At 42.3% G+C, this 12,548-nt stretch overlaps 1 protein-coding gene across 2 annotated transcripts in view; it reads left to right on the top strand.

Annotated features, from left to right (window-relative positions):
• The first annotated feature begins 8,234 nt into the window (after positions 1 to 8,234).
• LOC145351780 (organic cation/carnitine transporter 2-like) overlaps positions 8,235 to 12,548 on the top strand; it is a 72,024-nt gene continuing 67,710 nt past the window's right edge. Inside the window, exon 1 of one of the 2 annotated variants that reach the window (XM_080201404.1) lies at positions 8,235 to 8,860. In XM_080201404.1, the coding sequence (XP_080057530.1) occupies positions 8,471 to 8,860 (390 nt within the window). In that variant the 5' untranslated portion in view covers positions 8,235 to 8,470. The remainder of the gene's footprint in view (positions 8,861 to 12,548) is intronic. The other variant, XM_080201405.1, reaches the window with a different exon arrangement.

The following is a 12,548-nucleotide window of genomic DNA, read 5'->3' on the forward strand; positions in this document are numbered from 1 at the left end:
CAGGCATAGAAGGCATTGAGCTCATCGGGGAGGCATGCAATAGTGTCGACAATTTTACATGCCTTCATCTTTGTTGGAGCTTTTTTTTCAGAGATTAAGTATTGAGCTGGCTCAGCTAAAACCAGGACAGTATTCTAGATCAAAATGTTATTTTGTTAACCAATGTAGGCTGGGAGAGAGACCTTGGGCAGTCCAAAATCTACTCTGAAGTTACATCACTTTCAACATTATAATTATACATTTTTCAAAAGCCATTCTGCATCCCGCCCCGCCACCACCCCCCCACCCAACCATCTCCCCACCCTCCTCCCGCCCCCTTCCCAGCTCACCCCAGCCAGGCAAGAACCAAACATTATTAGTACAGGTCATTTACCACAGCCAATAACATTTACTTTCTGACAACATGGGAATATGTAAGTTGTGGACTTTGAAAGTTCTTTCTCACAGTTTCAGTTTTCTTATCTCATGTAATGTATGGCCTATTCATTTAACTGTCTGGGACTATCAGGATTACCTATAGTCCATACTGATAAGAATTGCGCTCTGTGGCTGTACCGTTCTAAAGAATGTGGTTCTTCTTACTTGATTACATCCTATCATGCCTTAGAGTATTGCACCATTAGCCAAGGTGTGTGTTTTTAATACAGAATGTATTTTCACAAATACATGTTTAAATCCTCTAACAATGGTTATATGTATTTCTATGCAAACAGTATCTCTGTAAAATATTTTCCATGCACTCCATGATTTTATTCTAAATTAATCTATTCTGATTCATTAGTCTTTTTAGTCCCAGGTTATTCTGAATTCCCCCTTACAATCTTGTAGCCTGTAATGTTTTGTAGACATTGCCATTATCATTGGGATCCAAATGGCTAGCATGGGAATCTAGCTTGGTCCAGTAGTTTCTTTTGGCATCTCTGATGGATCTCCATAGATCACATCTGGATCCCTTGTACAGGTTAGGGTCACCTGACTTGAAAGCCTCAGACCTGGACTTCAGAAAGCAGTTGGTATCACTGTTCATCCATTGTTTCTGGGAAAAACACAGACTTGCTTCTTTAGCACAATCTTCTACACATGTACTAATGAAGTCAGTTAGTGTAGTGGCTAATTGTTCAGGTTGGTCACTGAGTTTTTAAATATTGAACGGTCTACTGACTGGGAGTAATCCCGCAGAAGATCATCTGATTCCTCAGACCAATATTGCATGGCTTTCCTTAACAGATTCCCCATTTCAGATTTTGCTTGTAAGCTGGGAGCAGGAGCACAGTCTTGTGGTTTGATTTGCCAAAGTGTGGGCGCGCGATAGAGTGGTAGACATGTTTGATATCTCTGTAACAGTGGTCTAGAATGTTTGGCCCGCTGGTGGAACAGGAGATGTGTTGGTGGTATCTTGGTAGGAAGGTCTTGAGCTTGGCCTGATTGAAGTCCCCGGCCACGATGATCAAAGCCTCAGGATGTTTTGCCTCAAGGCCACTTATGGTGGTGTATATTTCGTCCAGTGTGGTATTCACGTTTGCGTGAGCTGGGATGTAACTTGCTGCCAGGATAACAGAGTTGAACTCTTGGGGAAGGTAGTAGAGGTGTCATTTTAATGCAGGCATTCTAGGTCCAAGTGACCCCTCCTGACCTCTCTCTTTGAAATAGTGATTCTGGGACCCTCAACCCAGCCTCGAGTTTTACTTAGTTGTATCTCCCGAGCTGTGAACACCCTAGAGAGTGCTGATTGCCCGAACGCTCGCTTCCAAAATCCCCCTTCAGGAGTGAAGCCACCAGGTTCATGCTCCTGCAGCCCTGTTGTAAATCGCGCTGGCGGGACGTCACTGCACAATGGCTCGTACTTGGGCTGCTCTTGAATGTTCGAGATTGGCCTAGTGCTTCATGTCATTAGTGTACGCTTAAACTGGACCAGATGCTGGGCAACACGACAGCTCAGTGACTATCACTGATTGCTGTGTAGACACATGGATTTGGGCCAGTGTCTGTGGGAGTTTGCGCATTCTCTCCGTGCTTGCGTGGGTTTTCTCCGGGTGCTCCGGTTTCCTCCCACACCCCAAAGATGTGCTATTAGGCTGATTGGAAGTAATAAATTGTCCCTAAATTAGTTTCCCTCAATATGGATTGCCATAAAAACAAAGGATAAGGGTCATGGGTGGACGGGGGGACTGGTAGTATTAAAATGGTGGCACGGGCTCGTTGGGCCGAAGGGCCTGTTTCCCGGGCTGTTTTTGTTCTTTGTTCTTTGTTCTTTGCACTACCTGCTGAATATCCGGTAAGAGGGGAGAGAATGCTCACTAATCACATGCTAATGTAGTAAACCGAGCTTTCTGCAGTCTCACAGCTTGTTTCACACTACTCCCCTCAGGGGGCCAGGAAAATCGGAACTCAGAAACTTTCCAGCACAAATTGCATTTTTTTTCTGAGTCTCTCCAGAATTTGAGTAGGGACCACTATTCCCATGGAGGGAGGACGTGGGCTCAAAATTATCGTCATAGAATACAAAGAGCCAAGTCCAACGTGTGAAGGTTATGGTGCATTATGCCGGTCCAAATGGTCGTTTGATTCACTTTTATGTCAGAACAAAAAGTTGAGCAATGAATATTCAGGCAAGAATTGAACTGAAGTATTATAAAGCCTTCTGAAAGCACTCTTCAGAAAGCAGCATAAACAGGATTATACAAGTCTTTGAATATCCCTTCTCTGATGAGTTGGGGCAAGTAACTTTCGAATCACTCAGTTCCAAGCAATGAGAGACAGAGAGAGGGAGGAATATTGTGCGTGCTACATGAGATGTAGCCTGAATTCATTTCCAGAAACATTGTTTGCTCTTTTCCCTGTAGTTTGAAGTATGATTATTTCGAAGGTCCACTATGGACTTACAGCACCTGGAAAACATACCCAGATTTGTCCCAAGGTTCTCCCCAGGTGCAGTCACTGGGCAGTGAACAATTGTTAAAGGATTTAAAATTTATTAAATGTTTAAAATAATTTAAAATTGTTATAAAACAATCATCTGCCAGACAGCTGAAGTTCAGGTGAATGGCGGTGAGTTCAGCTTATGGTGTCACGAGATGTGTGACTTTGCTCCAAATATACCTCATAGAAATCACAGAATCCCTACAGTGCAGAAGGAAGCCATTCGGCCCATCGAGTCTGCACTGACAACAAACCCACCCAAGTCCTACCTGCGTAACCCCATGCTAATCTCCCTGACATGAAGGGGCAATTTAGTATGTCCAGTCAACCAAACTCTCACATCTTTGGGCTGTGAGAGGAAACCCATGCAGACACAGGGGGAATGTGCAAACTCCACACAGGTAGTCACCCGAGGTGGGAATTGAACTCAGGTCCCTGGAGCTGTGAGACACCAGTGCTAACAACTGTGCCACCATGCCACCCAGTGCTGTAGATTTTATTGTCCGAGAAGTATGCATCAAAATGAGGTAGACTTTCCACCAATGTAGACATGTCTTACACCACTTTGGCAATTGTCAATCACTGGCATTTCTTCTCCTTTACTGCAACTGTTGATGAATTTAAGGGGTGGGCAAAAAATGATGGCCTTGCCAGCCACATATACATCCCATGAACTAACACATTAACAAACAGGGAGAGGCAGGAACTGGACTGGAGCAATTTAAAGGCTGAAGTCAGAAGGGAGTGAAGAAAAAGGGTGGACAGCATGATGGCACAGTGGTTACTGGGCAGCACAATGGCAATGGTTAGTACTGGCACCTCACAACGCCAGGGACCAGGTTCAATTCCCGGCTTGGGTCACTGTCTGTATGGAATTTGCACATTCTCCCTGTGTCTGCGAGGGTTTCCTCCGGGTGCTCCGGTTTTCTCCCATGGTCCAAAGATGCGTGGGTTATGTTGATTGGAACTGCTAAATTGCCCCTTAGTGTGCAGTATGTGTAGGTTAGAGGGATTAGTGAGCTAAATATGTAGGGTTATGGGGTTGGGCCTGGGTGCGATTGTTGTCAGTGCAGACTTGATGAGCCGAACGGCCTTCTTCTGCACTGTAGGGATTCTATGATAAGGTCAAGAAAATTGTTAAAGAAGGAAAGAAACTAAGGCCAAGGTACATCAGAGTAGTGCAAATGACTACAGCAGGATCAGGGCAGAGCAGAACAGTGAAAAGAAGTGAGTGAAGCAGTGAAAATGATAAGGCTGGTGGAAGATACATTTTAGTTGCAAAACATTGGTGAAACCACACCTAGAATGTGTTTGGCATGTCTGGACACCACAACTGAGGATTGATATAATAGTCTTGGAGGGAACCAACACAAATTTATCAGATTAATCACTGGATTCCAAGGGAGTAATTAAAAGGAGGAATTACACAAGATAGGCTTATAGTCTCTGAAATTCAAAAGATTTAAAGACATTAAGCAAAACAGATTGGGTTGATTGAGAGGAATATTTTCAGTAATTGAGGATTTGGGACCAGTCAGGTTGTTAGAGCCATATTGTTCTGGAGTGAAATGGAAATCCTTCCTTGTGATATGAATTTGAAAATCCTTTCCCCCAAATAATTTTAAAATTGAGATCCTTAGATTTTCATTAGCCAAAGGATAATATGGAGAAATGACTGTTAGATGAAGTTAGGGGTGGGATTCTCCAGCTGTTCACGCCAACGGGATTCTCTGGTCCCATTGCAGTGAACAGATATATGGCTGAGCACCAAAATTCTCTGTTCTCGCTTGCAGTGCTGGCGGGATACGAACAGCCTGAAGATTCTGGCCCAGGTTGCAAGTTCAACATGATCACAATGAATTGTGAAATGGGCAAAAGGATTAAATGGCCCACTCCTGTTTCAAAATTGTGATGATGCTGTGCCTTTAAGAAATGCTTTTATATCATGTTTCTTGTGAGGGGCATGTTTAAAATTAAGCTCTGTTTACACAGTGTCAATTTGTTTGCACCAGCCAGCTGGTTTGATGAGTTTGATTAGCAAAAGACAGAATCACATGAAAGGCAGGAGCTAAGCATCGTTAGTTTCTACTTGGTTCTGAAAAAAAGCAAGAGGTGTCTCTGTCTCTCACTGGAGGCTGCTGTTTGGGGCTGTCAGAAGACAAGTGAATCTCTCTGTCTCTTTCTCTCTCTCTCTGTCCTCAGAAGTGCCCAAAAGCTCTAGGACTGTTAACAAGTACAAATACGTAAGCCTGTGTGTTGCTAACTGATTTTGAAGGGGAATTTAAGTCTATAAGAGGAATATTACTTGACCTGGAACTAATAGAGATAGGTTAGCAGATAAGAATTGTACTTTGTCACATTTAAGTATTTCAATTGTTAAAAGTTAAGCCAATTCAATCATTATAGTTAAGCTGTATTGTTAATTAAAGTTTGTTTTGACAAAAGCTTTCTAGTTTGTCAATCGGATCACATCTGGAGTGAAACATCTTACCCTCATGCTAATGTTAACTCAAAAAAACTGTTGGGGTCCAGTTAGGCTTCATAACATACTTTGGGGTTTCTGCTCAGGTACCCCAACAATGCTCCTCTGCTGAAGTAGGATGTTATCAATTTCTCAAATTATTGAATTTGTTAGAACCACCTCGTTATGCTTCCCCACATTCATCTGAACAGCTTTCTGTTACAAGGCAAGGTATCAGGGTAAGCATTCTAAATATCCTTCCTACAGCCTTCATCCTTATCTCTCACAAGTAGAAAGTTCTATGAACCTATGGCACCAGATAAGCACTATTTCTTTATCTCACTACTCTCTCTTTATACTGTGCACAATCAGTCCCACCAACCTCTCCATGATGTTGTGACTGAGGTCAGGGAAAATTGTCCAGATGCTCCCCCCTTCCCTTATGTGTGCTGGTGTTTACAATTCCTATTTTATCTCAATGACGAAATAGTGAGTTCCAAGGCAACACCATTTATTTGTGGACCTGTTTGCTCAGGGCAGGCACACTGTCCACAAATCCCCAAACATACTGAAGGCCACACATATAATCTGCTCTGCCATATCTTAATCCATATTTATTGATGGCTAATCACATTTCAGTCTGTTTTAACATTTCCCATGCAGTGGCTTGCTTTGAAACACTGAACAAAAATTTGTACCCAGGTTAATTGGATATCAATTGTCCTTACATGGACCTGTAATCAGAATTCAGATAAGTTAGGTACTTTTTCACATTTTAAATGACTAAGATTTATTTCTATTATATTTTACTATAAATGATAACAGCAATTATATTTCAAATTTAAACAGCTTTCGTAATTGCCTCATGGATAACACAGAGGAGTGATATTTCAATGCATCTTTTGCCCTCATCAAAGATTTATCAGACACAGCTTGTTCATTCAACTGCTGATGTGGGGCCTGCTCTGTGAAAATTAGCAACTGGTCTTTGTTTGTCTAAGGTTACTATATTACTACTATTATTACTTACTATGGTAAGTTCATCTTGGATATTCTGAAGAAGTGATAGGTGTTATATAACACGGGAGGCACAGTGGCACAGTAGTTAGCACTGCTGCCTCCCACATCCAGGGACCTGGGTTTGATTACCGGCTTGGGCCACTTTCTTTGTGGAGTTTGCACATTCTCCCGTTCTGCGTGGATTTCCAGATGCTCTGGTTTCCTCCCACCATCTAAAGATGTGCAGGTTAGGTCCACGCTAAATTGTCCCTTCCTGTCCAGGGATGCGTAGGTTAGAGGGATTAGTGGGGTAAATACGTGGGGTTACGGGGATAGGGCTTAGGTGAGATTGTTGTTGGTGCAGACCCGATGGGCTGAATGGCCTCATTCTGCACTGTTGGGATTCTATAAACGTGAGCTTTGTTTCTTTGTCAAGCACCATGAAGACGAGAGGCAGGATTTTCTGACAATTTCTCAAAGGTTTCTTTTGTTGTTTTCATTTTCCTTTGACCATTTAAGATTTTAGGAATATTTGTGGCAGTTGTGACCCAAAGTATCTTTTCCCACCAAAGTATCTTGCAATTGTAATGGGGCCATAATGGATTTACTCGACTGCAATTATCCTGCAATGCCAAGAAACAAATACATTTTGGATCAGCACCGATGACCGAGACACCAAAAAGGCAAGCTTGTGATCTGTGACAGGTGGATTTTTTGCCCCCCTGCTGTAGAGATAAGATCTGGGAGTACCAAAAATTTGGCATTCAAAGCAGGCGAAGTGGAAGCAATGCAGAAGGAAATCAAAGTAGTATTCAATGAGGACACCAGCAAAGGTGAGGTATATGTGACCTGTAACCTATTCCTGCACTTTCAATAAATGTATATTTACAAAAAATCATGTACCGCGATTTTGCACCCACATTCACGGCAAGTGGGCACAAAATCTCCCAAGACTCAGAAAATGGGAATTTTACTGGCAATATCTTGCTCGATTCTCTTCACCAGTAATGTAACGAAGGTCCTTCCCAGGAAGGTCGGGAAGCTCATTTCAAAGAATGGTAATATAATTAGCAAACCTCCTGGACATATCTTTCCACATTTGGAAAACCCCCTCACTGCCATGATGTCACGTTAGCAAGTTTTACAACCATTTTTCCAAAGCAGGAGCCAGATGAAGGGAACTTGCCGGGAATGCACAAGTCAGTATAACTGCCTGGGTGGAAGAGAGCCATGCCTTGGCTAAAAAGGCAAATATCCCATATGCCTTCTCTCTAAGCATTTGAGACTCATCAGGCTTAGAAGCATCCCCCCAAAAATCATAGCTCACCCCCTACTCCATCCTTCTTCCTGTTTGAGGCTGTATCAAATGATACAACTTTTGTATCGTATTTGATGGAATCATAGAATCCTTCAGTGCAGAAGGCCCATTGCGTCTGCCCAATGTGGAGACAATATACATCTCTTTACCCTCTCTCCACTCACATTGTCTGTACCTTTAAGACTTGATTACCTGTAAAGACTCACATTTCTTATCTTGCAAACTGCGTTTGTGTTTCTATATGCCCTGCTTGTGAACACAACTCCCACTCACTTCGGGCAGTGCTCCGAAAACTTGTGCTATCAAATAAACCTGTTGGACTTTAACCTGGTGTTGTGAGACTTCTTACATTCACTAATGGCGCTATATTAAATGCAAGTTGTTTCATGTATAGGCGAACGACCTGTTAATGCTGCCGTGCAAGATGCCTGCACATCCCACGCGATCTTCGTCCAACACACACACACATAATGAATGCAACAAACAAATCACTGAACAACGGTTGAGCCTGTGCAAAGTTGGCAAGCTGTGGTTCTGATTCAGAAAGGAAAAAAAGTTTCTCCTGCCAAAAGAATTTTAAACTCATGAATGAATCCGCTTTAAGAATACAGAGCCAATGTCGGAGAAAGATCAAACTATTTTAAAACGATCTAGAGTTATTTAGACTTTGAAATAATGTAGTTCTGCAAACTTGTGGTCCGCCCCCCAACGGCCAATTCTTGCACTTTTAGGGAAATTAATCGCTGCCAGTCTCTCCCCCCACTGTCACCAGCATGCGGGATTACGATGAAATCACCGCTTTCCTCGGAGAATGGGGACCCTACCAGAAAGCTACCTTCTTCCTCCTTAGTCTCAGTGTCTTCCCCAATGGCTTCGGCGGAATGTCCATCGTTTTTGTCGGGGATATTCCAGAGCATCGCTGCTTAATTCCCAGGAATCTCAATCTGAGTGAAGCGTGGATCAATAGGACTATCCCCCTGCAACTGGAAAAAGGCAAACTCCAGCACAGCAAATGCAGACGGTACCGGCTGGATGTGATCGTGAATCTTTCGCAGACATTTCCCGATCCAGATTCCTTCAATATGTCTGAGCTAGAACAGGAGCCCTGTTTGGATGGTTGGGAGTACAGTAAGGATCAGTACATCTCCACCATCGTCAGCGAGGTAAGTGGCTGAAGGAACACAGTTATTACACTGGCAGTAGGGACTCTGACATTAGATTGAGGGTAATTTTTTTTAAAGCCAAGGGACTAATGCATTTGAATTCAAACAGAACCAAGTATCTGTTCTTTATTTTGCAATGCCTGGAAATAGACAGGTGTAATTACGTTACATGAGACTACAAACATTGGAAATTTAAACCGTAACAGGCGTTTGTAAGTTTTGTTCCCCTCTGACCTGAACTTTGCTCCAGTTTTAAAAGGTTTGTTCTAATTGATATAATTTCCCAATACCAACCTCAATTTGTTTAAAGCAAAGATCCTACAACAATAGGTCATTGTCTCAAAATCAGGAGGCCAGTTGTGAAAAGACATGAAAATGCTGGATAAACTCAAGTCTGGCAGTATCTGTGGAGAACGTTTGGGGTCCACACGTGTTCAGATATCCAGCATCAGCAGTATTTAAAGTTTATTTGAGTGAAGGCAGTTCAGATAAACCTATTTGGGAGTGGTGAATGTGAGGAAAGAGTTGCCAGACGAAGCAATTAAGTTGACTGGAGCAAGTACTACCGATTTAGGTGGACCATAGGTATGTACCTTGAAAAATAGAACAGAGAAACAAAAGTATTGCGTAGTATGGTATCTCATTCATAATAAGACTAGTCAGATGAGCTGCAACCTTTTTTCAGGCCTGTATGTTCTCATTAACATAAAAATATCCTTTCCACTAATAACCAGAACAATTTCTAACGCAGACGACTCACTTTTCATAGCACCAGTACGCTGGCACAGTGGTTAACACTGCTAACCTCACAGCACTGCTGCCGCCTCACAGTGCTAAGGACCCGGATTCGATTCCAGCCTTGAGTGACTGTGTGGAGTTTGCACATTCTCCCCATGTCTGCGTGGGTTTCCTCTGGGTGCTCTTGTTTCCTTCCACAGTCCCAAGGTGCCATGCTCAATTGCCCCTTAATGTCCCATGATGTGTAGGTTAGGAAGATTAATGGGTTAAATGCATGGGGTTACAGGGTTAGTGCAGGCAGTGGGCCTGGATAAGATGCTCTTTCAGAGTGTAGCTGTAGACTCAATGGACCGAATATCCTCCTTCTGCTCTGTATGGATTCTATGATTTATGTAGTACCTTTAATGCAAGTAAAGTCTCAAGGCATCCCATAGCATGGAATCAGAGAAAGTTATGTAAGCCTGAGCTTTGTATTAGTCATATTGGCAAAACTGCCAGCTATTGACCTGATTACCCTTCTGAAATGTGTGAAACCTGTATGTACAGTTGAGAAGTGTCTTATAGGATCTCACACCTGGATACAAATACCAACAAATTGCATTTCTACAGCAAGTTCAATGGAGAGCAAGTTCCAAAGAGTTTCACAAAAATATGTTATAAGAAAAACTAATACCAAGCCAAAGAATGAAATATTAAGTTACATTACTTAAAACTCGATCAGGGGTCAATTTTAAGAAGAAACTTAAAGAAGGCAAGAGCAATGAAGAGATAGAGAAATTAAGGGAGCCAAGCTCTTCCAGTACAGATACAACATTGGCATCTACATGGCAATGCGGGAAGTTGCTCAGGTGTGTTCTGTACACAAAAAGAGGGAGAAATCAAACCTGGCCAATTACCACCCCATCAGTCTTCTCTCAATCATCAGCAATCTGATGGAGGGGTCATCAACAGTGCTATCAATAACCTGCTCACTGATGCTCAGTTTGAGTTCCAACAGGGTCACTCAGCTCCTGATCTTATTACAGACTTGGTTCAAATATGGGCAAAAGAGCTGGATGCCAGAAGTGAGGTGAGATGCCTTGACATCAAGGCAGCGTTTGAACAAGTGTTGAACCAAAAAGCTCTAGCAAAACCACAATCAATAGGAATCAGGGTAAAAACCTCGTTGGAGTCACACCTAGCACAAAGGAAGGTGGTTGAGATTGTTGGAGGTCAATTATCTCAGCTCCAGGGTATAACTAAAGTAATTCCTCAGGGTAGTGTCCTAAGTCTGAACATCTTCTTCCATCATAACACCAGAAGTGAGAGGTTTGCAGATGATTGCACAATATTCAACACCATTCACGAACTCCTCAGACACTGAAGCAGTCCATGTCCATATACACTGCAAGACCTGGAGAATATTCAGGGATGATAAATGGCAAATAGTATTTGCATCACAAAAGTGTCAGGTAATGACCATCTTCAAGGAGAGAGAATCTAACCATCACCCCATGACGTTTTGAACTTCAGACTGGCCATTTTGCTGAATGGTTGTTATCTGACTAAGTTCTATTGATTTGCTTCCCACAATTGGCAAGCTAAACAGGAAATCTGTGGGCAGTGCACCAGTTCCATGTAAATGAGACCTGACCATTGAAATAACCAAGTCCTTACTTAACAACATAATCCAGACATTCTGCTTGACTTACCCACCATCCAGTTGATGTATCGGAGAATGGAAATTGGCTGTTTTGATTAATAATAACAAAAATAATTAACATACAATGGCAGACCTACAATATTAATTGTAAAGCAATTACTGATTCACTCAGCCACCACATATAGTGACAAGTTTGTTCCTTCAGCCACTGAATGTGAAATTAGATTCCATACAGGACAAAAGAAGGCCATTTGGCCCATCAAGTCTGTACCAACCACATCCCACCCAGGCCCTATTTCCATTACTCCACACATTTACCCTGCTAACCCCCGTAACACTAGGGTCAATTTTTCATTGCCAATCAACCTAACCTGTACATCTTTGGCTGTGAGAGGAAACTGGAGCACCCGAAGGAAACCCACAGAGACACAGGGAGAAAGTACAAACTCCACACTGACAGTGTTACCCACTGAACCAAGGTCCTTGGCGCTGTGAGGCACCACTGTGCCACTATGCCACCCAAAGTTATAGTCGGAAAAAGCAGAATTCCAGAAGAAAAAATTAGTCTATATTCAAGTTCTTGTTTGCGGATCAGTGCAGGTATTTTCTAATGGACAATGGTAGCAATTTCTAGATATCCCTGAACAAAATATTTTCATACACATATTACAGTCTGAAATATAATTGGATACTTAATTTTCATTAGAATAAAAGTGCAATATAAAAGCTCCATGGGCATGATATGTTTTTGGTAATAACATTAGTACACAATGCAGATGTAAGTAAAAGAAAAACTATTTATTAAGGTTGATAAGGCATCTTTTGAAAAATCTGCACAATATGCCACTTGTTTTACAGGTTTTCCCTGTTAACTTCCTCTTGTTGATAGTGTCTAGTTCTTTTCCTGCACCTGATGCTGCACTAAGGCAGACTTTCATTTGTTTCCTTGGCTAGTGATTCCCAGAACAGTGTTGCCAGGGACTTGCAACTGGAGGGACACCACTCCACATCAAATGTAGCTGACCAGGAGTCTCTCCCATTCTTACCAGCAGCCATTAGCATGTTTGGAAGAATTTACACATTGACACACTCAACATGTTTGACACTCCTTGGCCACCAAATCCTGGTGTGGGATTCGAAGCTCCAGCTCAAAGGGTACTCACCATACCACAAGATCTCCAGTTACAGAAAATATACTTCATGTGCATTGTTCCACAATATGGAGATCAAATTTCAATTGCAGCTTAGATTGCTTGTGACTGACTCACTGAATTGATGTTAAGATATTGAATATCTGCTTTTGTTTAT

This window comes from Carcharhinus amblyrhynchos, chromosome 13 (genome assembly GCF_965287045.1).
Source record: "Carcharhinus amblyrhynchos chromosome 13, sCarAmb.v2.hapA, whole genome shotgun sequence".
Classification (NCBI taxonomy): domain Eukaryota; kingdom Metazoa; phylum Chordata; class Chondrichthyes; order Carcharhiniformes; family Carcharhinidae; genus Carcharhinus; species Carcharhinus amblyrhynchos.